The sequence below is a fragment of the Osmerus eperlanus genome, chromosome 10 (genome assembly GCF_963692335.1).
Source record: "Osmerus eperlanus chromosome 10, fOsmEpe2.1, whole genome shotgun sequence".
Classification (NCBI taxonomy): Eukaryota; Metazoa; Chordata; class Actinopteri; order Osmeriformes; family Osmeridae; genus Osmerus; species Osmerus eperlanus.
Window position 1 is genome coordinate 2587805 of NC_085027.1, and position 26773 is coordinate 2614577.

A 26773-nucleotide genomic window follows, 5' to 3' on the forward strand; every position below is an offset into this window, starting at 1 on the left:
GGGCTCCGTGTCGACTGGGCTGTTGCTGTTTGTTTGGTCCAGTCAGGAGAGATATCCCCCTCATCCTCCTCACAGATGTGTTTCTGCTGGTGGAATGGACACAGGAATGTGTGTTGTCTCATAGAACGCTATTTGAGAAGGCCCTTCGTAAATTGGAACGGCGTGCGGAGTTCAGTGTTGGAGAGAGACACACGCACTCGCTGACCCGCACACACGCTCAGACACAGCGCTGCGTGGATCACAGCACAGGGAAAAGGAATGTTTCCACACATCATTTTAAGGAAGTGGATATTAGATCCAGACCTTCTTGTGTAACCTCACCTTTTGTTCACTAGATCAGTGAGGGGGGTGGGGGGAGGGGGGAGGGGGGATCTGTCCATTCGTGCTCCAAGGACTGGTTCACATTCCAGACATTAAAGTTCAGCCATATCAGTATTCTCTCGATTTAGCAACACAAATCTCTTATCGCGGTTTATTTATCAGAATGGTTTCTCTCAGAGTCTGAGCCAGTCACCAGATGTACAATAACAGAACTCTGGTTTCAGATTGATTGTTGTTCCTAAGGTCTTTCCATGGTGCTCGGCAACACAAACAGAGCAAATGAAACCCAGTCTGGCTTCTCCTGGGCTGGGAGCACCAGTGTGTGTGTGTGTGTGTGTATGTGTGTGTGTATGAGCATCCATGTGCGTACATGCGTGTGCGCCTGATCTGTGTGTGAGTGTGTACTCTGTGTGTGTGTGTGTGTGTGTGAGTGTGTACTCTGTGTGTGTGTGTGTGAGTGTGTGTGTGTGTGTCGGTATAATGAAGGGTGTTCTGTTTGTCCCCAGGTGTGGCAGTGCTCCTCTGGACCACATCTCTCTAAACCGCCTGTCCAACATGAGGAAGAGATACAGGTGAGATCAGGACCTCCGCACCTCCATCTCCACCCCTCCTTCACCCCCACCCCTTCTGTCCTCTCCATCCCTCCCTCCTCTCCCTCCCCATCTCTCCCTCTGAACCCTGGTGTGACCCCTTGTCCTTCCCGGTCCAGTCACGTCTAGCCAGGTGAGAGATAGTTGTTATGTTCTCCAGCTATGGACCACCTCTGACATGGAGCAGGACACAGGATAGAACTTGGGTGGTAGGGAGTGTGTGTGTGTGTGTGTGTGTGTGTGTGTGTGTGAGCGTGGGTGTAAGTGTGTGTATTCTAAACATCTGCCCTCCTCTCTCTAACAGGAATGGCCTGGGGCCATCTAAGGAAGGAGAGGCCCAGTACTCGGTGGTGCACTGTACCGGTTACATCAAAGCATGGCCCCCTGCAGGTATCCTCACACACATACGCTCATACACGCACACACACACACACATTCTTTTCTTATGTCCTCTATAATACTAGATGACCGTCAAACAAGTATTTTCTTGTTCTTAATCCTCCTTCATTGTAGCTCCTCTCAGTTCAGTGTCCCCCCCTCCCCCTGCTCCCCCTCTCCTCCCCCCCCCTCCCCCTGCTCCCCCTCTCCTCCCCCCTCCTCTCCTCCCCCCTCCCCCTGCTCCCCCTCTCCTCCCCCCTCCTCTCCTCCCCCCTCCCCCTGCTCCCCCTCTCCTCCCCCCTCCTCTCCTCCCCCCTCCTCTCCTCCCCCCCCTCCCCCTGCTCCCCCTCTCCTCCCCCCTCCTCTCCTCCCCCCCCTCCCCCTGCTCCCCCTCTCCTCCCCCCTCCTCTCCTCCCCCCCCCTCCCCCTGCTCCCCCTCTCCTCCCCCCTCCTCTCCTCTCCCCTCCTGTCCCCCTGTGTGAGTGCTCCTCACCAGACAGGACAGACTGTGTGAGTGCTCCTCACCAGACAGGACAGACTGTGTGTGTGTGTGACCTGGACTCTAGGTCGCTCCCACCTGAACCATCACACACACATCACACACCTGCAAGGGTCTCAAAGTGTGTGTGTTCAGAGTGTGTGTGATGGTGAGTCCCAGTGTGTGGGTGAGCAGGATTCAGAGTGTGTGTTAGTGATTACAGTTCAGTCTGGCTTGGGACATTTGGAGTCCAAAAACAGTCGTCTGTTGCAACCTCGGACACGTACCCTCACTGAGACACTCAGTGAGGGTGTTTTGATCCCAGTGTTTATAGAGTAACTGACTGGAATGTTCCCTACACCCCCAACCTGGTATTCCCATCAGTCCTGTGCATAGACCAGGTGTCTTGGGGGTGGGGGGGTGGGAAATGAACCATCACACAGCATGAAATCCAGCTTTGAGGACAGTGTTGGAACATATCCAGGTATCGCACATTTCCACACAAACACTCCCACACACACACAAACACACTCGTACACACACGCAAACACGCTCGTACACACACACCACATGCGTGCAAATCACTGACACATGTTTCACTACCCTAAAATAGAACATTGGAATGTTCTGGACTGTTCCATGCATGACTATCGGTACACACACACGCACAAGCAGAAGGTCCATCCATCTGGATGTGTCTCGTGGAAGGAGGTCGTAATGAGGAGGATAAGGATAGAGCTGCCCTCGTTATCCCTGCCTGTCTGTCTGAATCCCTGTCTCTGTCTGCCTGTCTGTCTGAATCCCTGTCTCTGTCTGCCTGTCTGTCTGAATCCCTGTCTCTGTCTGCCTGTCTGTCTGAATCCCTGTCTCTGTCTGCTTGTCTGTCTGAATCCCTGTCTCTGTCTGCCTGTCTGTCTGAATCCCTGTCTCTGTCTGCCTGTCTGTCTGAATCCCTGTCTCTGTCTGCCTGTCTGTCTGAATCCCTGTCTCTGTCTGCCTGTCTGTCTGAATCCCTGTCTCTGTCTGCCTGTCTGTCTGAATCCCTGTCTCTGTCTGCCTGTCTGTCTGAATCTCTGTCTGCCTGTCTGTCTGAATCCCTGTCTCTTTCTCTGCCTGTCTGTCTGGATCTCTGTCTGTCTGTTTGTCTGGCCTGTCGGCCTGTCTGAATCCATGAACACACACACACACACACACGCTCTGATGAGTCCTGGTGTATTGTTCCCCCCAGGCCCACATGCTGAGTTCCATTAGAAAGCCGTGTTGTCCCTCTCCCCTCCTCCCATGAGCCTTCAGAGGAACACACCCCATTATGACAAGATTTCACGCTGTCAAGGAAACAGGACAGGAATTACTATGGCAAAACTGATAACAAATTGTTGGAGTTGTCTCTCTCCTTAACGCTCATTATCTCTCCCTGTGTGGAGGAACAAGACACGGATGTGTAGTGTTGTTCCGTTTCAGTTGTGCAGAGCCAGCATGGCTGTGATTGATGTGTGTTTTGGCTGGAAGGAGTAAACAAGACGATCCCCTACCACTTGAGCAGGGGAGTGCGGCCTGCGCTGGCCTGGCCATCACCTGTCAACACCTCACTGTTCACACGGGAAACATCACAGCTACACCTCGTCTGAGGAGCCTGGATCTCTGTGCTCACGCTGGCTCACTGTGTCCCCGGCTCTCTTATTGTTTTTCTCTCTCTTCTCTCTCTCTGTATCCCCCTGTCTCCCTGTCCCTCTCTCTTTTCTTTCTGTGTCCCGCTGTCTCTCTCTCGCCCACTCTCCTCTCTTTCTCAATATCCCCGTCTTTCTCTCGAACTTCTCCTCTCCTCTCTCCCCCTCCCTCTCTCCTCTCTCTTTCTCCCTCCCTCCTCTCCTCTCTCCCCTTCCCTTTCTCTCTCTCTTCTGTCTCTCTCCCCCTCCCTCTCCTCTCTCTCTTTCTCCCTCTCTCCTCTCCTCTCCCCCCCTCCCTCTCTCCTGTCTCTCCTCTCCCTCTCTCCTCTCCTCTCTCCCCTTCCCTTTCTCTCTCTTTCTCTCTCTCTTCTGTCTCTCTCCCCCTCCCTCTCCTCTCTCTCTTTCTCCCTCTCTCCTCTCCTCTCTCCCCCTCCCTCTCTCCTGTCTCTCCTCTCCCTCTCTCCTCTCCTCTCTCCCCCTCCCTCTCTCCTGTCTCTCTCCTGTCTCTCTCCTGTCTCCCTCTCTCCCTGTCTCTCTCTACCCTTCCCTCTCTCCTGTCTCCCTCTCTCCTGTCTCTCTCCTGTCTCCCTCTCCCCTGTCTCTCTCTCCCCCTCCTGTCTCTCTCCTCTCTCTCTCCTGTCTCCAGGTATGACTATACCAGAAGAAGACACAGAGGCTGGTCAGACCAGTAAATACTGCCTGGTGGCCATCGGGAGACTGCAGGTATGTGTGTGTGTGTGTGTCTCTAACAGATCTCAGAACAGCTCTTACCCTCTCCCCCTCTCCTTTCATCCACCTGCAACCTGACCTCCCTCAACCCTCGCGTCACCATGGTTACGCAGCGTCACCTCACAGCAGAGCGCGTACAATCCACCTCTAATCTCACCTGTCTCCCTCCCCACTTCCAGCATGCCGTGTCTCTCCCCCGTCCTCCTAAATTAGAAAAGGACGAATTGATTTGAATCGGTGCCTGAAAGTCATTCGTTAAAGTACACCTGTTCAACCCCGGGCTTGTCTGTGAGCCCGCTGCGATCTTTGAGCTGGCAGATTCATCACCCGGTAAGTTAGTTAAACAGCATCGATCTCCTGGTTAATCTGATGTCCCATCTGTGCTTGTCTCCAGGTGACCAGCTCTCCCGTTTCCATGGATATGAACGGGCTGTCGGTGCCTACAGAGTTCCTGTCACGTCACAACTCCGACGGCGTCATCACCTTCGTAGACCCTCGCTGCATCAACGTGATTGGCTACCAGCCTCAGGTGGGCCCCCCTCCTGCCCCACGGATCTGAAACATAAATCAGAATGGAACCTTCCAGAAATGTAATCCCGGGATTAGCTTGCATTCCTCAGTTCGCCTGACTTGGAAGGTGCATCGTGCGTGAGACCGTGAGAGAATACGTTATGCTGTGGAGAGGACGTCATTCACCCCCCCACCCTCGTTCTCTCCCACACACACACACACACACACACACACTTGAAGATACATTTATCAGGCTCGTGAGATGTTGTGAGTTATGTTGTGCAGGTCGTTGGATCCGTATTGGAGCAGGGATGTTCTGCTAGAAGAACTGAAGCTGCAACATCTTGTGAAAGGATGTTTGCTTACAAGGAGAAGTGAGGGGGTTCTTGATGTTGTTCAGACTCCATGTCAGAAGGACTCTGAGCCTAGAGGATGCGTGGGTATTTGTCATTTCACATCAACACGAGTTGACTAAACGTTTCTCCTGTGTGAGACTGAACTGTTTACAAGGTTCCAGCTGGAGAACAGAGAGACGATGCCTTGCAAGTCTCCCGTGTTTCAGTTCCAGATAGATACGCTGAAGGTTTCTCTCAAGTGTTGTAAAGTCGACAGCTGGCTCATACTGGTTCCTCTCAGGTTTTCTGTGTTTGAGTCCTGACTACTAGATAACATCAGCCATGGTTAGGCCACAGACAGTTACACTGAGGTCCTGTCAGCTCCAGCCCTGGTTCCCGCTGGGTGTGACTTGCCAGCCCTGATCCCGTGGTCACATTCGAGCATCTCTGTGACCTCTTAGGGATGAGGAGCCTGTGGTGCTTTCATCGACGTGATGATTTATGATGTGAGTGTGTAGCTGTGTGTGTTACTGTGCATAACTGTGTGTTACTGTGTGTGTACCTGCGCTTCAGGACCTCCTGGGCAAGGACATCCTGGAGTTCTGTCACCCCGAGGACCAGAGCCACCTGAGAGAGAGCTTCCAACAGGTACAGAGGAGGGAGGGAGGGAAGGAGGAAGGGAGGGAACGAGGAGGGGAAGGGGAGGAGGGAGGGAACGAGGAGGGGAAGGGGAGGGAGGGAGGGAACGAGGAGGGGAAGGGGAGGGAGGGAGGGAACGAGGAGGGGAAGGAGGAAGGGAGGGAACGAGGAGGGGAAGGAGGAAGGGAGGGAACGAGGAGGGGAAGGAGGAAGGGAGGGAACGAGGAGGGGAAGGGGAGGAGGGAGGGAACGAGGAGGGGAAGGGGAGGAGGGAGGGAACGAGGAGGGGAAGGGGAGGGAGGGAGGGAACGAGGAGGGGAAGGAGGAAGGGAGGGAACGAGGAGGGGAAGGAGGAAGGGAGGGAACGAGGAGGGGAAGGGGAGGAGGGAGGGAACGAGGAGGAGGAGGGAGGGAGGGAGGGAGCGAGGAGGGGAAGGGGAGGGAGGAAGGGAACGAGGAGGGGAAGGAGGAAGGGAGGGAACGAGGAGGGGAAGGAGGAAGGGAGGGAACGAGGAGGGGAAGGAGGAAGGGAGGGAACGAGGAGGGGAAGGGGAGGAGGGAGGGAACGAGGAGGGGAAGGGGAGGAGGGAGGGAACGAGGAGGGGAAGGAGGAAGGGAGGGAACGAGGAGGGGAAGGAGGAAGGGAGGGAACGAGGAGGGGAAGGGGAGGAGGGAGGGAACGAGGAGGAGGAGGGAGGGAGGGAGGGAGCGAGGAGGGGAAGGGGGGAGGGAGGGAACGAGGAGGGGAAGGGGAGGGAGGGAGGGAACGAGGAGGGGAAGGAGGAAGGGAGGGAACGAGGAGGGGAAGGAGGAAGGGAGGGAACGAGGAGGGGAAGGGGAGGAGGGAGGGAACGAGGAGGAGGAGGGAGGGAGCGAGGAGGGGAAGGGGGGAGGGAGGAGCGGGGCAACAGGAGCAGAGCTCAGGTTGAGATGTGTCCTTCTGGCGTTCATGGGAACACTCTCCAGGTATGTGTCTTGTGAGCTCCAGCAGTTCATCCCCCCTGCTCGATCTCCCCAGCTGTGACAGCAGGAATGGTTGTGTTCTCTGGTGTTCTCTTACACATGTCTGATACACTCTCCTCTGGCCCTGTGCCAGAGGCTTCCCTTGAGAGCACAGGGGCTACACACACACACACACACACTTTTCCCACTCCCACTTCTCCTTGACACAAACACTCCAACAGGCATGTACGCCTGTCTGTCTCCCTGCCAGCATGTCTCCCTGCCTGCCCCGTGTCATGTCCTGACAGCACACACCGAGGCGGAGCCTCCAGGACCACAGACACACAGACACACAGACACACACCTACACAAAGGCAGACAGCTTAGCTCTGGCTGTCAGCTGTGGGTTTGTTGTGTTTGATTAGTTAAGGTGTAAGAGGCTTGTGGAAAACGCAGGGTTGCAGTCTTGGGTAGAAAACCATTTAGTTTTTTTGACACGACTCCTCCAGTAATCCCTGATACGCCGGCCGGAGGCTGAGAGGCACACCCATCCTCAACATGGAATGAAAGATGGAGAGATAGAGGCCAGCGACAGAATTATATCCCTCTATCTCTTTCTTTCTCTCTTTCTCTCCTCTTTTTTCTCTGTCCATGTCTTCTCTCTCTATCTCTCCCTCCTTCTCTCTTTCTCTCTCCCTCCTTCTCTCTCTTTCTCTCTCTTTCTCTTTCTCTCTCTCTCTCTCTCTCTCTCTCTCTCTCTCTCTCTCTCTCTCTCTCTCTCTCTCTCTCTCTCTCTCTCTCTCTCTCTCTCTCTCTCGGCAGGAAGGCTAGTTGCTAGTGGATCAGAGGTATAGGGATGCTGACCACAGTCGTCCTATTCTGGGCCATCAGATAATCCCCAGCCAATAACAACAGCCTGCCCCCCTCTCTTCCTGCCCGGAGGTCAGAGGTCACTCACTCTAGCCAATAGGATGGGCGTCCTTCCGTCCCAGAGCGTTCAATAAAGGAAACCGTAGGGAGTCTTCCGTTTGCGTTCCGCGCCCTGCTTCCTGTTAAAGGAAAGCCAGTCCCCCGTGTCGCTGAGATCTTCTCCTGAGCCCTGCAGCCCATATCAGAGTCATTTCATATTCTGACGGGAAGAGCCGCTCCATCACTCAGGCTGACAGCTGGTGATACAGAGAGAATAGGAATATTAGGAGAGGGGAGGAGAAGAGAGGAGAGGGGAGGTAGGAGAGGGGAGGAGAAGAGAGGAGAGGGGAGGTAGGAGAGGGGAGGAGAAGACAGGAGAGGGGAGAGACAGGAGAGGGAGGAGAAGAGAGGAGAGGGGAGGAGAAGAGAGGAGAGGGGAGGTAGGAGAGGGGAGGAGAAGAGAGGAGAGGGGAGGTAGGAGAGGGGAGGAGAAGACAGGAGAGGGAGGAGAAGAGAGGAGAGGGGAGGTAGGAGAGGGGAGGAGAAGAGAGGGGAGGAGAGGAGAGGGGAGGAGAAGAGAGGGGAGGGGAGGTAGGAGAGGGGAGGTAGGAGAGGGGAGGTAGGAGAGGGGAGGACAGGAGGTAGGAGAGGGGGAGGAGAGGGGAGGTAGGAGAGGGGAGGACAGGGAGGTAGGAGAGGGGAGGTAGGAGAGGGGAGGTAGGAGAAGAGAGGGGAGGGGAGGTAGGAGAGGAAAGGGGAGGGGAAGAGGAGATGGTAGGAGGAGAGACGTGAGACAAAAAGGAGGAGGAGAGAAGAGGGGAGGAGAAGAGCAGATGATAAAGTGAAGAGATGAGAGAGATGCAGAAAAACGAGGAGAGTCGGCTGTAAGTCTAAAGTGGCATCCTCTCTGCCTGTCCTTCACATGTGCTGACATGAGAGAAAGTACTTTGTGAACATTTATTTTTATGAAATGGAGGGAAGGGGAGATTAGTTGAGAGTGCTGTAAGGAGGAGGAATATGATCTCTGTCCTGAGCAAGCTATAATTATTAGTTTGGTAAGTAAGCTAATTAAATAAACGATATGATTGTGTGGATTGTTCTATTCTCGAGCCTTCTCTCATAACCTTGAAATAGATGGGTGATAATATGTCATGCCGGGAGGAGAGCGATTCTGTTCTTTTGTTTCTACCAAATGAGCTTCATCCCTGTGCGCAGTCCTGTTGTCACGGGAACAAAGGCACTAAGTTGGGGGGGAACGAGGCGATAACTCAAGGGAATGAAGTCTCAGGTTATTCATGATCTTGATCTGTCTGTCTACTTTGTGAGTCACCTTGTCACTTCATGCTTCTGATATTATTCCCTCCCTCCCTCCGTCCCTCCCTCCCTCTCTCCCTCCCTCCCTCCCTCCCTCCCTCTCTCCCTCCCTCCCTCCCTCCCTCCCTCTCTCCCTCCCTCCCTCCCTCCCTCCCTTCCTGTGTCCAGGTGGTGAAGTTGAAGGGGCAGGTTCTGTCGGTCATGTACAGGTTCCGTATGAAGAACCGTGAGTGGATGTTGATCCGGACCAGCAGCTTCACCTTCCAGAACCCCTACTCCGATGAGATCGAGTACATCATCTGCACCAACACCAACGTCAAGTATGTCTCTCTCTCTCTCACACACACACACACACACACGGACGCTAACACACACACACTACCTCCGCCAGCACATCTCCCGAGCCTGTGCACTGGTTTGACCCTCCAGACACGCGTGACACACGCGTGGTAACACGCTGTTATTGAGAGAGGGCTGCTTGTTAATAGGGTGTTGAGACGATGGAGCCAAGCTGTCCCTGTGGCCCCCGCTGTCAGACACGTGATGTTTGTTTAGGTCCATCTGGTACCACAGGCCCTGGGCCACAACCAGATGTCTGGTACCACATGCCCAGAACCAGACCAGACCTCTGGTACCACATGCCCAGAACCAGACCAGACCTCTGGTACCACATTCCCAGAACCAGAGCCAGACCTCTGGTACCACATGCCCAGACCCAAATCTCTGGTACCACACAGCTGTTGGCCAGACCTGCAGTACCATGGTTCTGACATAAGGGGGCAGTGGTGTCCCTGTTGATCTTGTCACTGTGCCCAAGCAGAGAGGAAAAGTGGAGGAATCGACAGGATGGCAGAATCAGAACAAGGCTGCAGCCCACATACATCAACAACTAGCAGCATTCATTTTATACACCATCCTTAATGCTTCCAAAACCAACATCCCTCTCATACTCCAGAACACTGAAGAACACTCCAGAACATTGGAAGAGTTCCGTTCTCCGATTGAGTGAGATTGCTAGATAGTTCTCGTGTGTGTTTGATGGTGGAAACAGGCATTAAAAAATCCTTTCCTCCCATTTCCTCCGCGGGCCATCATAAGTGAAGGATCCAGCAACATCATGTTACTGCCAATGGATCAGATTAGCAGGATAAACATGTCATGGGGTTGCCTGTGTGTGTGCATGTTGGGGGATGTGTATGTGGCTATGTAGAGGTGTGTCTGTAGGTGTTGGGAGATTTGTGTGGGTGTGTGTTGAAAGATGTGAATGTGTGTGGGGATGTGTAAGGGTGTGTGCTGAAGGATGTGTATGTCATTGTATTGGGAGGTGTGTGTGTGTGTGTGTGTGTGTGTGTGTGTGTGTGTGTGTGTGTGTGTGTGTGTGTGTGTGTGTGGTGTGGAGCAGTGTTGCCAGTGTTCTGTCTAGCTGTCTCTTTCTGAGGTGAGATCCAAGGAAGTGATGTCTCAGGAGCAACAGAATGTGTGTGAGATTTATGGAGGCCACATAAAGTATTAATGTCACTTATCTCCCTGCACGCTCACCTGACATGACACCAGACACACACCCGTGTGTGTGTGTGGCTCAGAGTGCTCCTTCTCTGCTTGCTACTTTACCGGCTGCTGTTTAACTGCCTGCTTTCACACACCAGGATTTTTCCATTGGCTTCCTCCCCAAATATATCTGATTGTGTTTACTTTGCTGCAGGCCAGCAGAGACATTGGAAGTCTTTGTGCTTCTGGAAGTCTAGGTTTCAGCTGCATGATAGGGACAGACAGGCAGACAGACAGAGGCAGACAGGTATGTAGAGAGATAGACCAACAGATAGGCAGTCAGAGAGACAGCTTTAAAGAGAGACAGACAGGCAGAGAGAAAGTCAGAGAGAAAGACAGGTTTAAAGAGAGACAGACAGGCAGAGGATATGGGCTGTATTGTCCGTTCAGTGGCAACATTGTTATTCAGAAGCTTGTTTGTTTAATCAGTTTGGGTGTGACAACTCTGCTAATTGGTTTTTCACTAGCTGCTCACACAGTTGGTAACAAAAATATGATGACACTCAGCTGGTGCTATTGGCTTGTTAGGGACAGCCGTCCAGTCCCATCACATCACCGCGACACAGCCATGGTTCTGGCTGTAGAGCTCGGTTTCAGTCCCTCTCATTCTCTCTGCTCATCTCGGTGTGTGTGAGTTGACCAGCTCCCAAACCGAGCCATCTGTAAAGCTGGAGGAGACTAGCTACACTGTCTGCTGGGGATGTGGCGGCTCCAAACTATTACCAAGGCAACCCTGCAGCTCGGCTCTGCGCTCAGGCTGTTGGGTCTGACCGTGTGTGAGCGAGAGAGGTAGGGAGGTTAGGGAGGGAGGGAGGGAGGGAGGGAGGGAGGGAAGGAAGGAGGGAGGGAGGGAGGGAGGGAGGGAGGGGGGGGGGGGGAGTGAAGGGAGGGAGGGAGGCAGGAGGGGGGGGGGAAGGGAGGGGGGCAGGAGGGAGGGGGGGGAGCGAGGGAGGAAGGGGAGGAGAGAGAGGGAGGGAGGGAGGGAGGGAGGGGGGGGGGGGAGCGAGGGAGGGAGGGAGGGAGGGGAGGAGAGAGAGAGAGGGAGAGAAAGAAGGCTAGAGTAGCAAGCAGTGAGCCAGTTGCCGTGGTTCTACACCTCCAACTGTCCGCATCCCATCATCTTCTGCTGTGACTGCACCCCAAGGCTTCCAGAACTCCTCTATCAGGACGAACACACACACAGACAAACATGAACTCACAGACACACACACACACATTAACATAAACACACTCACACATACAAACATGAACTCGCACGCACGCACACACACTCAAACATTAACATATACACACAAACATGAACTCACACACAGACACATAAACACACACACGCACCCACAGATATTCCAGTATGCCGTGTGGAGAGAAGGAGAGAGAGGGCCAGGGAGCTCCTGGGGACGGGGCCTCCTCAGCCAGCATGCTCACGCAGAAACAGCAAATTATAAATCTGCGCTGGTGCCCCAGTCCAGACCTGGGACGTGAATGAATGAAGTAAAGAAATTCATTTTCATAATAATTTTTTCATTGCTGTTTGAGGCTGGTATCTCATGAGGACAGGGTAGGCTAGTGTTTCCGTGGTAACCTGGATCGTTGTGGACACATCCTTGTAAAAGTAATCTGTGGTCCAATCTGACTGTCATCCAGATTACTCTCGTCTTAAACCTAGTCACCCCCGATCGATTCCACACTTCCACTCTTTCTCCATTCCTCCCTTGGAATCCCTTTCGCCTGGAGTTCATTTGTGTTTATTCGAGCGAGTCGCTTGGAGCCAACGTTTTTTTTTTTTTCTTCGTCAACCATGCCCGAAATGACAGCTACAAAACATAGTTTTGCATAATGTATAGTTTTAAGCCTATTATTAAAAAAACGTTATTTCACAAACAGAAGTCTTGATTATTTTCATCAAATATAGGAACATGATTGCACAGCTGTGCATTTCTTTGGTAATAAAAGCTTTTTTCATTCGACCAAGTCGTTTTTGTCAACATGGTGCACCATAACTCATAGCACTGCTGCAAGTCTTTAAAAACACAAATTACCATCATATTAGGGACATTTACAGGTATGGCTCCATGCTACATTAACATTATGAAACTGTTGTGTGTGTGTGTGTGTGTATTCCTGCGTGTGTGTGTGGGCCTGTGTGTGAGTGCTCGCCTGTGTGTGTGTGTGACAGGTGTTGATGTGTTGTTGCTGTGTTTTCCAGGCAGCTTCAGCAGCAGCAACAAGCAGAGCTGGAGGTTCACCAGAGAGATGGACTCACAGCCTACGACCTGTCCCAGGTAACCCTCCTGCTCCCTGGGTTCAAACCATCCGGCGACCCCCCTCCTCCAACATCCATGGTTAACACTCCCCCATAGCTGTCCAGGCAGATGATGGAGGTCGTCCTTTGATCAGTTCTCTCCCCCACCCCCCCACCCATTCTCCACCCCACCCCCCCCCCCCCCCCCACCCCCCAGGTGCCGGTGTCCGGTGTTGGCGGCGGCGTCCATGAGACGGGGAAGAGCATCGACAAGACGGAGGCCCTGTTCTCCCAGGAGAGAGACCCGCGCTTCGCTGAGATGTACACAGGCATCTCCAACTGTAGGTCTCCCCTTCTGGCCGCAGATAAGATGCACATTCCTGCTCCTCTTATCTCCAGACCTGAGTGATGTACTGTGGTGGTCCCGTCTCCAACTGAGCGGGTCTCTCTTCAACTGTCTCTCTCTCTCCCCCGTGGGTGTGTGTGTGTGTGTGGATGCGTGCGTGTGTGTGTCTGTGCTTGTGTGTGTATGTCTGCGGGTGTGTGTCTGTGCGGGTGTGTGTCTGTGTGTGTGTCTGTGTGGGTGTGTGTCTGTGTGGGTGTGTGTCTGTGTGTGTGTCCGTGTGTGTGTGTGGGTGTGTGTCTGTGCGGGTGTGTGTCTGTGTGGGTGTGTGTCTGTGTGGGTGTGTGTCTGTGTGGGTGTGTGTCCGTGTGTGTGTGTGCAGCGGGGGAGAAGAAGATGATGGTTCCATCCTCCACTGCAGGAGGTCAGCAGCTTTACTCCCAGGGCTCTCCCTTCCAGCCGGGACACTCTGGAAAGAGCTTCAGGTACCGCCTGTGTGTGTGTGTGTGTGTGTGTGTGTCTGTGCGGTTGTGTGTCTGTGTGTGTGTCTGTGTGGGTGTGTGTGTGTATGTGTTAGAATGCTGACAGATGTGAGCAGTTAAAGCTGTTGTTTGTCTCTGATATGACAGCAGAATGTGTCTCAGGTTGAAGGGAAAGCTGCGGGGCCAACATTGGCTCATATTTCACACTCTAACTCTCAGATATGTGTGTGTGTGTGTGTGTGTGTGTGTGTGTGTGTTGGTTTCTGTGTGTGTGCGTGATCTGCAGTTCCTCTGTCATCCATGTCCCGGGGGTGAACGATATCCAGCCGTCAGGATCGTCCAATCAGAACCTAGCCCAGATCTCTAGACAGCTGAACCCTGGACAGGTGGCCTGGTCAGGAAACAGACCCCCGTTCTCTGGACAGGTAACACACTCTCTCTCTCTCTGTCACTTTCTCTCTCTCCAACACATACATTCACGACCACACATAGCCACTCTCTCTCTTTTTCTGTCTCTCTCCAACTCATAAATACATGGCCACACACACTCTCTTTCTGCCCTATCTCTCTCTCCAACTCATACATCATCAGCCACACAAACACACACACTCTCTCTCTATTTAATACTCATACATCCACAGCCACACACACACACACACACTCTCTCTCTGACTCTCTCACTCACTCCGTCTCTCTCCAACTCATACATCAACAGCCACACAAACACACACACTCTCTCTCTCTCTTTAATACTCATACATCCACAGCCACACACACACACACTCTCTCTCTGACTCTCTCACTCACTCCATCTCTCTCCAACTCATACATCAACAGCCACACAAACACACACACTCTCTCTCTCTTTAATACTCATACATCCACAGCCACACACACACACACTCTCTCTCTGACTCTCTCACTCACTCCGTCTCTCTCCAACTCATACATCAACAACCACACTTAGCCACACCACATAGGACTGTAGAGTGTAGTGGGTGGGGAGTGTGGGGGGTCTTATCTAGTATGCACTAGATAGACACTCCTGCTTAACCCATTAAGGAGTAGCGTCACACATATGTGATTCTGAACATTCCAACCGACTATTTTCCGATAGACAAAAACTATATGACAAACGCTATAGTATGGCTTCAAAATTTACAATTAGGAGGCTAACAAGTAACACTAGCAGGTAGTAGCATTGCTACGAGTATTATGCTAGGTTGCTAGGTAACGGAAGCTAACTAAAACTAGCTAGCTTCCGTTTTGGAAAAATAACTGACTCCTTAAAAGGTTTAATGAACACGCCCTGTCTCCCCCTGTGGTTGTCATGGTTGCCATGTAGACTCAGTGGCGTGAGAGCCACAGTAACTGATGGGCTTGTTGTGCTTGCCATGTGTGTGGGTGTGTGTGACACACACACGTGCGAGCGAGAGTGTGTCGGGCATATGGTCTCTTAACAGCCTCATCCATCTTGTCTCATCGGGGCCAGCTTGAAACACACACACACACACACACAAACCCACACACATAGAAACACACACACACACAGAGAAACCCACACATACTCACACACAAAGAAACACACACACGCAAATAGAAACACACACATACTCACACAAAAAGAAACACACACACATAGAAACACACGAACACACAGCAAATACACACAGTCTCTGAATTCCTCCCTGCTATCTCCGTCTGCCCTCCAGTCCAGCAAGGCCCAGTCCAGCCCGTTCGGGATTGGTTCTGGTCACAGTTACCAAGCCGACCCGTCCTCCTACAGCCCCCTGTCCTCCCCAGCAACTTCCTCCCCCAGCGGCAATGCCTACTCAGGACTGACCAACCGCAGCACAGCGTTCGGTAAGACACTTTCGGTTTCTATCTGTTCTCGGGTCAGCAAGTGTTTCTCTTGTCAGCGAAGAAAAGGAGTGTGTGTGTGTGTGTGTGTGTGTGTGTGTGTGTGTGTGTGTGTGTGTGTGTGTGTGTGTGTGTGTGTGTGTGTGTGTGTGTGTGTGTGTGTGTGTGTGTGTGTGTGTGTGTGTGTGTGGTAAGCTCGTATATCACAGCAGAGTTCTCCTGGCAGGTTGATGACATGGTCAGACGTGTTTAATTATGGTTTTGTGAGAATGTCAGAAAATCTGCTTTCCATTTTTAGAACATGTATCATGTATGAACAAGTCTGGTCTCGTCCCAGTCATCCTGGAGACAGACACAGACAGCCCTCCAGTGTCCCTGCAGAACACTGAGGTGGCCCTTGATACACAAGGCAACAATGATTCCACGCGCGCGCGCACACACACACACCGGTCCTTTCCTCCCCTCGTCTCCTCTCCTCCCATCTGTCCTTCTCTCCTCTCCTTCTCTCCTTTTCTCTGTCCTTGTCTCCTCTCCCTTTCTCTTCTCTCCTCTTTGCTTCTCTCCTCTGTCCTTCTGCCCCAGCAGAGATGAGAGGATTGGTCCAGCCTGGTCCAGTCACGTCCTGCTTATGGTCATGGCTGTTCTCACATGGACACAGCCTCTTAACAAATGCTCTCTCTCTCCCTCCTTCAATTTTCTGGCTTTATTGGCATGTCATTGCCAAGGCAATCATACACTATACAAATTAAAACAATATCCAAATAGTAATTACATAGTGTGAGAAAAGCGGTAAAAGTAAATAAATAAACAAATTCCTTAAATGCATTCTGCCTTGTTCCATCGTCCTTGAGGTTGGCACCCTGAGAAAAAGCTCTGGTCAGACTAATTACTGCTCACTTTGTTGTTTCTCTCTTACTCTTACTTGTCTCTGTCCAGAGGGCTGTGCTGAGTGTGTAGAAACCACACACACACACACACACACTGACCCTCTGTCCGGGCGGCTGTGCAGAGTAAAATGGCTGAAGCAGCAGTAGTGGTGTTTCGGTTGAGAGAACTTCCCAATCCTGATCATCTTAAGATCACAGACCAGCCCCAGAGTGGAGACTGTAGATGTTTGTGCATGCGGTTTGAAGATAACAGAATCTCATTGATATTCTGTTCCAGAACCCTCATCATGCAGGCTTCATGTTATTATAATGAACACAATTCAGAATCACCAAACCCAATTAGTATATTAGTCTAGGATTAGTGGTGAACTAATAGTTAAATGAATGGTTAACTTACTAATATTATGTCTACCTGGTTTAACCAGGTGCAGTGTTGGAGTGCAGTGTTTCTGTTGTCATGTGCGAGTGCAGTGTTTCTATTGTCAAGTGCGAGTGCAGTGTTTCTGTTGTCATGTGCGAGTGCAGTGTTTCTGTTGTCGTGTGAGTGCAGTGTTTCTGTTGTCATGTGTGAGTGCAGTGTTTCTGTTGTCATGTTGTCATGTGTGAGTGCAGTGTTTCTGTTGTCATGTGCGAGTGCAGTGTTTCTGTAGTCATGTTGTCATGTGTGAGTGCAGTGTTTCTGTTGCCATGTGCGAGTGCAGTGTTTCTGTTGTCATGTGCGAGTGCAGTGTTTCTGTTGTCATGTGTGAGTGCAGTGTTTCTGTTGTCATGTTGTCATGTGTGAGTGCAGTGTTTCTGTCGTCATGTGTGAGTGCAGTGTTTCTGTTGTCATGTGTGAGTGCAGTGTTTCTGTTGTCATGTGCGAGTGCAGTGTTTCTGTTGTCATGTGTGAGTGCAGTGTTTCTGTTGTCATGTGCGAGTGCAGTGTTTCTGTTGTCATGTGCGAGTGCAGTGTTTCTGTTGTCATGTGCGAGTGCAGTGTTTCTGTTGTCATGTGCAAGTGCAGTGTTTCTGTTGTCATGTGCGAGTGCAGTGTTTCTGTTGTCATGTGTGAGTGCAGTGTTTCTGTTATGTGCGAGTGCAGTGTTTCTGTTGTCATGTGTGAGTGCAGTGTTTCTGTTGTCATGTGTGAGTGCAGTATTCTGCTGGTGTTGGGCCACAGAATAGAAGCTCTCAGTGGCCTGCATGCAGAGGTGAACCTGTGATGAATGAACAAGCCTCTTTCCTCGCGGTCTCCAGAGCCTGACCCTGCTCACCTCTTCTCCCAGATAACGATTTATTGACTGGTCAGGTCACGGCTTCTCAACTTATGGATTTGAGAACATGCAGCAAGCCTCTTAACGGCTGTAGTAACAGCTGTACGAGCAGAGGGGCAGGGGATTGATGGTCTGTACAGAGAAGTGAGAGCTTCACAGCGCCATAAACATTCCTAACACCCATGTCTCCCTCAGGGATGTGGGTCTAACGCCCATGTCTCCCTCGGGGATGTGGGTCTAACGCCCATGTCTCCCTCGGGGATGTGGGTCTAACGCCCATGTCTCCCTCAGGGATGTGGGTCTAACGCCCATGTCTCCCTCGGGGATGTGGGTCTAACGCCCATGTCTCCCTCGGGGATGTGGGTCTAACGCCCATGTCTCCCTCGGGGATGTGGGTCTAACGCCCATGTCTCCCTCGGGGATGTGGGTCTAACGCCCATGTCTCCCTCAGGGATGTGGGTCTAACGCCCATGTCTCCCTCGGGGATGTGGGTCTAACGCCCATGTCTCCCTCAGGGATGTGGGTCTAACGCCCATGTCTCCCTCGGGGATGTGGGTCTAACGCCCATGTCTCCCTCGGGGATGTGGGTCTAACGCCCATGTCTCCCTCGGGGATGTGGGTCTAACGCCCATGTCTCCCTCGGGGATGTGGGTCTAACGCCCATGTCTCCCTCGGGGATGTGGGTCTAACGCCCATGTCTCCCTCGGGGATGTGGGTCTAACGCCCATGTCTCCCTCAGGGATGTGGGTCTAACGCCCATGTCTCCCTCGGGGATGTGGGTCTAACGCCCATGTCTCCCTCGGGGATGTGGGTCTAACGCCCATGTCTCCCTCGGGGATGTGGGTCTAACGCCCATGTCTCCCTCGGGGATGTGGGTCTAACGCCCATGTCTCCCTCGGGGATGTGGGTCTAACGCCCATGTCTCCCTCGGGGATGTGGGTCTAACGCCCATGTCTCCCTCTGGGATGTGGGTCTAACGCCCATGTCTCCCTCGGGGATGTGGGTCTAACGCCCATGTCTCCCTCGGGGATGTGGGTCTAACGCCCATGTCTCCCTCGGGGATGTGGGTCTAACGCCCATGTCTCCCTCAGGGATGTGGGTCTAACGCCCATGTCTCCCTCAGGAATGTGGGTCTAGTACTTCCTGTCGCACAACGTTATCTCTCTCTTAAATACTATGTCTATAGGCTACTGTTTGTCTGTCTCTCCTTCTGTCTGTCAGTCTCAGCAGTTAACCTTAGCCGTCACCATGCCTGATTCAGCTGTGAGATAGAAGCAGGCGGGGTGGATAAGAGCTGTCCCACACAATAGGACATGTTCCTGTACATAAATCTCCACCAGTGTTCTGAAGTGTGGAAGCTGCTAACCGCCCTGTGACCTGTGATCCTCTCCCCACCCTCCACCCCGCCCGTGCCCAGACGTGTCCGGGGAGAGCAGCCAGAGCGGGGGCCAGTTCCAGGGCCGGCCCAGCGAGGTGTGGTCCCAGTGGCAGAATCAGCACCACGCCCAGCAGCCTGGAGAACAGCACTCACACACAAACCCCAGCCAGACAGAGGTGTTTCAGGTGGGTTCACACACACACACACACACATGGACAAAGACTCACACGAGTGTCAGGTAACTTCACCGACACACGCAAAAGCTCTCACACAAGTTTCAGGTAACTTAAACGACACACACACACATGAACAAAGACTCACACACAAGTTTCAGGTAACTTCACACACACACACACACACACACACCATGACCCACCCAGCCTCTTGGCATCTCACGCCCACCTGCTCAGCTGAAGGTTATGTACTGTGATCTGGATGAGGCCACCAATCAGAGGCCATGTCAGAGTGATGAACCCAGGCCCAGGGTCCTCCGCCTGTGTGTGGTACAGTTCCCCAGCTTGGCCGCTGAGCTGTGTGTGTCCCTCTGTCTCTCCAGGACATGCTGCCCATGGCCGGAGACCCTTCTCAGGGAGCAGCAAACTACAACATCGAGGACTTCGCTGACCTCGGCATGTTCCCGCCCTTCTCCGAGTAGAACCCCCCCCCCCAAGTTCTCACAGGAGGGAGCACGGACTGCGAAGAAACAGGACGGAGATTTCTGTGTGTCCACCCTTCGTAGTTGTCATCCCCTCCTTCTCTCTCTCTCTCTCTTGCTCTTTCTCTCTCCTTCACACACTCGTACACACACAGAGTTTATGTTACCACAGTACGGTGAATGTCTGGGTACACGTCACACACAACTTCACACACTCACGCTACGTCTGTGGTCTTCGAGGCCCGCGCCTCTCTCCTACTCTCATACCTCATCCGTGCAGCGGCATCCGTGTTCACAGGAGGGCGTTACACCCCCCCGCCTGTCACACACCATCTCTCTAACGACGGACATTTTCAGGCACTCTTTTCAACAGCGAACAATTGGGTTCAAAAGGTGAAAGGTCGAGCCTCCGAGCTGAGCCGCATGCCGGAGCGGCAGAGCTGGAGTTTGATCTGTGAGGACGGGCGAGTCCAGCTCCCGCCCTCAGCCCTCTCGCCACGCCAGCGCTACTCATCCCGCCTGGAAATGAAAGTCCTGTTGATTGTATCTTCAAATCTGCCAATCTTTTGTCTTGCACTCTGTGTTCCACTGTTCAGCCAAACGGTCCCTGGAGCAGAGGGGTCCTGTACAACCCTAATACTGCTGCTCTCTCAGTATTACATCCAGCTTGTTGTGTAAAATAGAAACTATATGTAGTGATGTCCATAACCCTAGATTAAAACGGACTCGCGTAGACAAGGGATCTGTGTATAAACAAACAAAAAAAAGAATTAAAAAAAACACAAAAAAAGACACAAGTCATGCTGACCGCGTCCGCTAAGCTAAGGCGTAAAGTGCACTTCATGAAGCTAACCGCCCACCAGCCTGCTACCAGGGATGAACCGCCATAGGGAGCCAGCAACTCGCAGTATACTAGTGTATCCTTATCCTTCAGCTCTTAACGCTCTGATTCATGACTTGACCATGTTCTTCTTTTGACTATTAACAGAGACTGAATACTACTTTATAGCGGGGGGACTTTTACACGATGGATTGTATAACGTGTCTCTGGCAAGAATGATGGGATCATCTTGATCTGGAGTTGATCTGGAGTCCTTTTGCTAAAATCTCAACTAGATGTTTTTTTTGTAAATAATGTGATTTTTATGTCGACACGTGTTACTTTCACACGATAAGTGTTTCTGTGTAGCTTTTAAGGATATCATCATGTGCAATGTGAGTGCATATTTAACTATGGTATTTAGTTAGTCTGTTAATTGTACATTGAGTTTTAGACCTGTATAAACTGTGTAAATGTGGTCCATTATTTTTGTGTAACAAATTGTGCTTGTGACAATAAATTCTTATTGGTTACGTGGTTTCCAATCAAACACATGCATCTGACTCCAAACTTGTTATTGGGTGAATTTTCATCCTTTTTATTTTTATTTCTCAGTCATGTTTTAACATCCTGATGTTCCAGACAATAGAAGATGTCTGGGAGCCCTACTCGGATCTAGACCACAGATAAAGAGATCTGCTGTCGTTGTGACCCTTCAGTCTACATCCTACTGTAGTTTTCCGTTGTCCGTCAAGCCGTGGTCCTGGTGTGTGTGTGTCCCTGAAGCCGTGGTCCTGGTGTGTGTGTGTGTCTGTGTGTGTGTCTCAAGCCGTGGTCCTGGTGTGTGTGTGTGTCTGTGTGTGTCTCAAGCCGTGGTCCTGGTGTGTGTGTGTGTTCGACAAGCCGTGTTCCTGGTGTATGTGTGTCTGTGTGTGTCCCTGAAGCCGTGGTCCTGGTCTGTGTGTGTCCCTCAAGCCGTGGTCCTGGTGTGTGTGTGTTCGACAAGCCGTGTTCCTGGTGTGTGTGTGTCGTCAAGCTGTGGTCCTGGTGTGTGTGTGTGCCCCTCCTTTCCTGTAGGAAGCACGGAAGACGTGAGGGAGGCGCTGAGTTGGGCTCTCTCCCAGGGTTCTCAGGGTTAGTGTGTGTGTCTGCGTATGTGCGTGTGTGTGAGAAGTTGAAGGATGAGCTCTGATGTAAGGGTGGTGGCCACCTAAACTTTCCTCACAATGGCGCTCCAGTGAAAGGGTGTGTGTCGGTTGTCCTAAACGAGGTGTACTGAAGCTTAAGTACTTGACCCGTAGCGGTGATAGCATATCATAATGGCTTCATGTTAGAGTCAGAACACTTCCTTTCTTTCAGGAGGTAGGGAGTGTCTGGGCAGTAGTCTGTCAGATGCGGCGCTCACCGGACACCGGCCCTCTTCTTCAAAACCACTCGACACAAAATGGATAAGTGTCTGTTTTGGTTAGGGAGGCTTATGTGGCGGCTTAGCCTACTTACCCTCCCCTCTCTATGGACATCGTTGCTATTGAGATAAACTTTTCCAAAGCTGTTATCTCTGAATACAGCCAGGTGATAACTCTACAGACAGGGCATGGGTCTGTAGGAGCATTCAACTGCAGTTTGAGAGGTTCCAGGTTCAAACCACCCCCTGTGTATGTTGCTTCAGATAAGTGTCTGCTAAATGAATACATTAAACAAAACGTTTGATATTGACACACGTTGCCACTCCCAGCATATATTGGATACGTTGAAATGAAAGTGCAATGTCATGTGGAAAGTCCGTTCGAAGTTCAGTTGGCACGACTTCCTCTCAGAGTCTCGAATGTGCAGGTAGAACATTTGAAATGGGAGGCTACATTCCTTCCTGACAGGACACGCACGCAGATTACCCTGTAAATTCCTCTCTGACATTCGCTAAGCTCCGGAGCACTTGTGAAGGACGTGAGGAGTAGCGTGAGAGAGGCCAGGGAGACAGAGAGAGAGAGAGAGAGAGAGAGTTGTTTCCTAGGGCGTCTTCTCAGCAAGTCTGCAGCTACATGTACTGGTGGTATTGTCTGGCTCCAGCTCTTCTATCATGTCTGATGGCATCACCTGATAGCTGCTGAGCTTGTGTGTGTTTGGGAGAGTCGAGTAGCGGTGTTGTAAATGAGGTGAAAACGGCACGGCCTCCAGGCCCTGTAATCACTGCAGAGGTATGGAATCTGTCCGTGTACCTGTGTGTGCTTTTGGGTGTGTGTGTGTGTGTGTACACATATGTGCCATTGTTGCCAGGGCTGGTGATGGCGCCTGTGTGCTGCCAGTCTGTGCTCGGACAGGCCTAAATGACTATGCTGTGCTTCTCTTCCAAGCACACTGACAACAGCATTCTAGTACAACAACCCTCAAGCCAAGCTTCCTTCACCATCAGCTTGTTTACCACAGCCAGGCCTTCACCAGCAGCTTGTTTACCACAGCCAGGCCTCGCAGTCCAGATACAACCTCAGTGTGGTCGTCTTCTCACACCTTCCATAGTTATATAATTTCTGTTTTCGACAGTTGGAGGTATTTTAACTTCCTCTTGTCCAGTGATGCTGTTTTCAAATCCTGTGGAGCCACTCCGGTCAATGTTAGTTGATAAAAATGAGAAAACTGTATATGGCTGAAACGATACCTCTTTCCCCCTCCCTCCCTCCCTCCCTCCCTCCCTCACTCACTCACTCACTCACATGCACAAACACACATACACACACCAACAATCTCAGACCAGGATTATCTATCTTGGCAGCCAGTCAGATAAAGCAACAGGACTGTTCTATCCACGTCTGTTATGTTACTGTCCTTGTACAAACACAATGGTCGAAGATTAGCTATCAAAACCATCTTTCTCAGGAGCAGTGAGTCTCATGTTCCCTCTGGTCACTTAACTGACCTCCATCTCTGCTAACCTTCTAACATACCGTGCCCAATGACATCACAAGGTCGCCCAAAGCAACTGGATTCAGGAATAGAACCTCTCCGAGACTCTGTCAGAGAACCGAGGGGTTTCTGTTTTTCCCCCCAGACTACCAGGACTAATTGGCAATGATTTGGCGGTCTCCTGTCAAGGGAGTAATGGCTTGTAATAACACGAGAGTAGTCATTGTTCCTATTCCTCTCCTGGTGGGCAGTTTGCCTGTTCCCAGGCATACGATGGACCTCGGGGGTTTTGTGTTCAATTGAGAACTCCTCTGGATGTTCAATTAGCCGGTTACCACCAACCATTAGTAGAGTTGGGGTTGGGCGCTTTGCTGTACAGAAGCATGAATATCTCCACGTGGTAATGACTTTCCGTCCCCATAGCTGCGCAGCGGGGAATGGTCGCTCGCTGGTTGAAAGTCGCTCCCACTGGCTAATTGGAAGCTTGCTGTGTCCCTTGCCTTGTCTCACAGGAAGAAGGCCTTCAGAGAAACCAGTATATCGGATGGAGGAACGGGAGGAAATTGATTTGTTGTTGTGTTTTAGGTCAGAGCTACTAATAATAATGTACATGTTACGTGCATCTGTGTGCTTATTAAAACCCGTGTGTACGGTATTTTGGTTGTGGCATACTTAGATTGGCGCTACCCTACTGTCCCTTCACCACTGACCACTGTGTGGCCTTGGGCAGTTACGTGCTCCTCCTCTGCCGAGCCTTTGGAGGGGGCTTAACACTACCTAACGAGGACGCCCTTGTGGAGGACTAACGTTCTCACTCGTCTACAGTAGTGGAGGAGCTCTGGACGTGAAGAGATGAACGGAGGTGATCAGACTGGAGAGGTGTTCCTCTCCAGTCTACAGTGGTCTGGTAGTGTCACCTCCCGCGGCAGGAGAGCTGAGCCCAGTGCACTAATGGAGGTCTGGAACCATGGGGGTCTAGGCCCAGTGTGGAGGGATATGGAGGGTCTGGACCTGATGGTGACATTGATGGACAGACAAATAACATGTTATCAGGCAGAGCTGAGTATATCAGGCCCCACCATTGTTGTCCAACTGTTCCACACAAACGCACACCCTCACGACCAATCATGTTTCCCGGCAGTTGTTGTGTGTTGTTGTGATAACAGCTGTAGGTGCCACCTGTTGACCTCTGTTTGCTACAGGGTTGTTATTTTACTGCAGTGGGATTGAGAGCTGTAAAACATTTGTGTTCTCCTCTCAAGTGTGAAGTATCATTTTCTGGAGCCCCTCTGATGGGTAAGTGCTTCAGATGGATGTGTTTTGTCTCTGTGGCTGAAATAAACACTGTTATTAAATTCACAAGGGCTTTTAGAAGAAGTCGCTGCTGTTGTTACAATGGTCACGTTAGATGGAGATTAAGAGCCTGTGTTTTCAGCAAGAATGAGTCATCCACTCCAGTTGAATAACCAGCAGACTGGGCTCTCCTTCATTGCCACCCTAACCAGCTTTGTGATTGTGAGATAACAAGGTTATTGGTGTTTTTGACTTCATCAAACATTAGCCCGGGGAGAATTTTGGTCACTTGTAAATGTAAGCCATTGAGTGATTTCCCCTCAATTACGCAATTGGGTTTTATTGAGCCACACGCAGCCCCTCAGCCTACTGTTCTGCTTTGGTGATACGAGGCCAGGCCTACAGCAATGAACAGATTTATCATCTCTGGGATTGGCTGACCAGGCTTTTGTGGACAGTGTTTTGGACAGGAAGAGGCTGTAGGGGGTGAGGGCTGATGCTCAAAGCGGGAAACAGGACAGAGGGTGATGTTAAAGGGGTCAAATTACCCAAAGGCCCCTGGCAGGCCTGGTCATGATGACTCACAGCTGATAAAACATACAGCCTTGATAGTCTGCCGTCACAGTGAATAGCTCTTAGTCCTCCCTTCCTCCCTGTTTCACACACATTTACACATTTTAAGTGTTGGTTTAGATTACAATCTTGTTATAACTCTTTGACCATAAATACAATTCTTCAACAACAGCTGACCTCTTGAAATAGAAGTCTTGTTCTTAAAGCATTATATTGTTTCTGGCAGACTGAAAGGGATACACAGGCATTTTTGTGGTATCCATTGTAGATTCAGTGTAGGAATAATGTTGAGAGTAAGGTTATTTGAGAACCCTGCCATGATAGGTAATGTGTTTTTGTGGATAAAGACCCGATGATAACCTTTATTCTAGAATGACAGAGACTCGTTTTGCACCATTAGCAGTTATATTTTGCTTATGCATGTGTCTGTATCAAATATGGTGGGTTGTTTGAATGTCTAATATAAAAAATATCATTTTCCAACTAAAGAAGAAGGACTCGTGCAAGAACAAATATACATTCGGCTTGTTTGGATTAAACCGAACATTTGAAATGCCGATGTATTTTTGTATTCCCACGACTACCACACATCCATGTATAAACACGGGGGGCTCATGGTACAAATACACTGAAAGAAGCCCAGGGTCAGATTATTGCTCAGAAGCCTTTGGCAGCAAGAGGTGTACTGGAGCAGGCATTCCAGAGAGGGCGTGCTGTCCAGCCCCATGTTTTTGATCAGAATCTACATTCCTTGGTAGCCTAGCCGTCCCTACCCTCCAGTGAGCTGGGAGAATCTCTATGTGAGCCCTGCCTGGAAAACACACGAAGCTGGGTCAAATCTGAGGAAAACGCCCACTCTAGAAGGTATCTGAGCTTGGGAACAGGCCCAGGATCAGCCTGCTACTCCCAAATCCCAACCATAAAAGCATAGGCAGGTGAACACACCGACTGGTCTTGGATCAAGTCAGATGGCTGAGCGGTTAGGGAATCAGGCTATTATTTAGAAGGTTGCCGGTTTGATTCCCGGCAGTGCCATGACGTTGTGTCCTTGGGCAAGGCACTTCACCCTACTTGCCTCGGGGGAATGTCCCTGAACTTACTGTAAGTCTCTCTGGATAAGAGCGTCTGCTAAATGACTAAATGTAAATCAGTGTCTGTGGACAACTTTGTCCCGGCCTACGGTCCATCAGCAGAGAAACAGCAGCCGCTGCTCTGCTGGATGGAGGACATTGTTCTGTGGGATTGGTTCTCTGTCTCTCCAACATCCTCAGGGCAGAAGTTCATAACTGGAAGCTGCTTAAATGAAACAACACCAGTCTGAAGCCGGCCTGTAAACGTTTCACGGATTTAAAGATGGATTTCTGGATCCAATTTTTCACAGCCTAGCTACTATTTATAGCAGCAATTGTGCAGGTTCACATTGAGCTCTGATCCAAAAGAAACACATGTTTGTGTGCTTTCAAATACTTTGAACACTTGAGTGAATCTGCCTAGAATGTCAACTGGACTAAGTTTGCACTCTTGCCTCATCTTCCAGTTGGTTAGGCTTCTTCTGGGTAGTTTGTTCAGCCCCCCAATGCAGCACAGTAAGTGGTCTGAACTAGCTTTCGTCTGGCAGGAAGACTTGAGATAGTGGTATTTTAGCAGAGGTACAGGACTTTAGGACTTTCAGGGTCATCAATAAGTCTGATCAGTTTGTTCAAAGATCTGTTCCTCTCTGTTAATC

General features: G+C 51.1%; 1 protein-coding gene across 3 annotated transcripts in view; it reads left to right on the plus strand.

Annotated features, from left to right (window-relative positions):
- The window catches only part of arnt2 (aryl-hydrocarbon receptor nuclear translocator 2), a 58078-nt gene extending 37239 nt beyond the window's left edge, over positions 1-20839 (plus strand). For all 3 annotated transcript variants that reach the window (XM_062472119.1, XM_062472118.1, XM_062472117.1), the window contains exons 7-19: positions 828-893; positions 1216-1301; positions 4081-4157; positions 4558-4692; positions 5582-5656; positions 8981-9132; positions 12567-12642; positions 12820-12943; positions 13328-13430; positions 13714-13852; positions 15140-15290; positions 18848-18993; positions 19365-20839. In XM_062472119.1, the coding sequence (XP_062328103.1) occupies positions 828-893; positions 1216-1301; positions 4081-4157; positions 4558-4692; positions 5582-5656; positions 8981-9132; positions 12567-12642; positions 12820-12943; positions 13328-13430; positions 13714-13852; positions 15140-15290; positions 18848-18993; positions 19365-19463 (1429 nt within the window). In that variant the 3' untranslated portion in view covers positions 19464-20839. The remainder of the gene's footprint in view (positions 1-827; positions 894-1215; positions 1302-4080; positions 4158-4557; positions 4693-5581; positions 5657-8980; positions 9133-12566; positions 12643-12819; positions 12944-13327; positions 13431-13713; positions 13853-15139; positions 15291-18847; positions 18994-19364) is intronic.
- The last annotated feature ends 5934 nt before the right edge of the window (positions 20840-26773 follow it).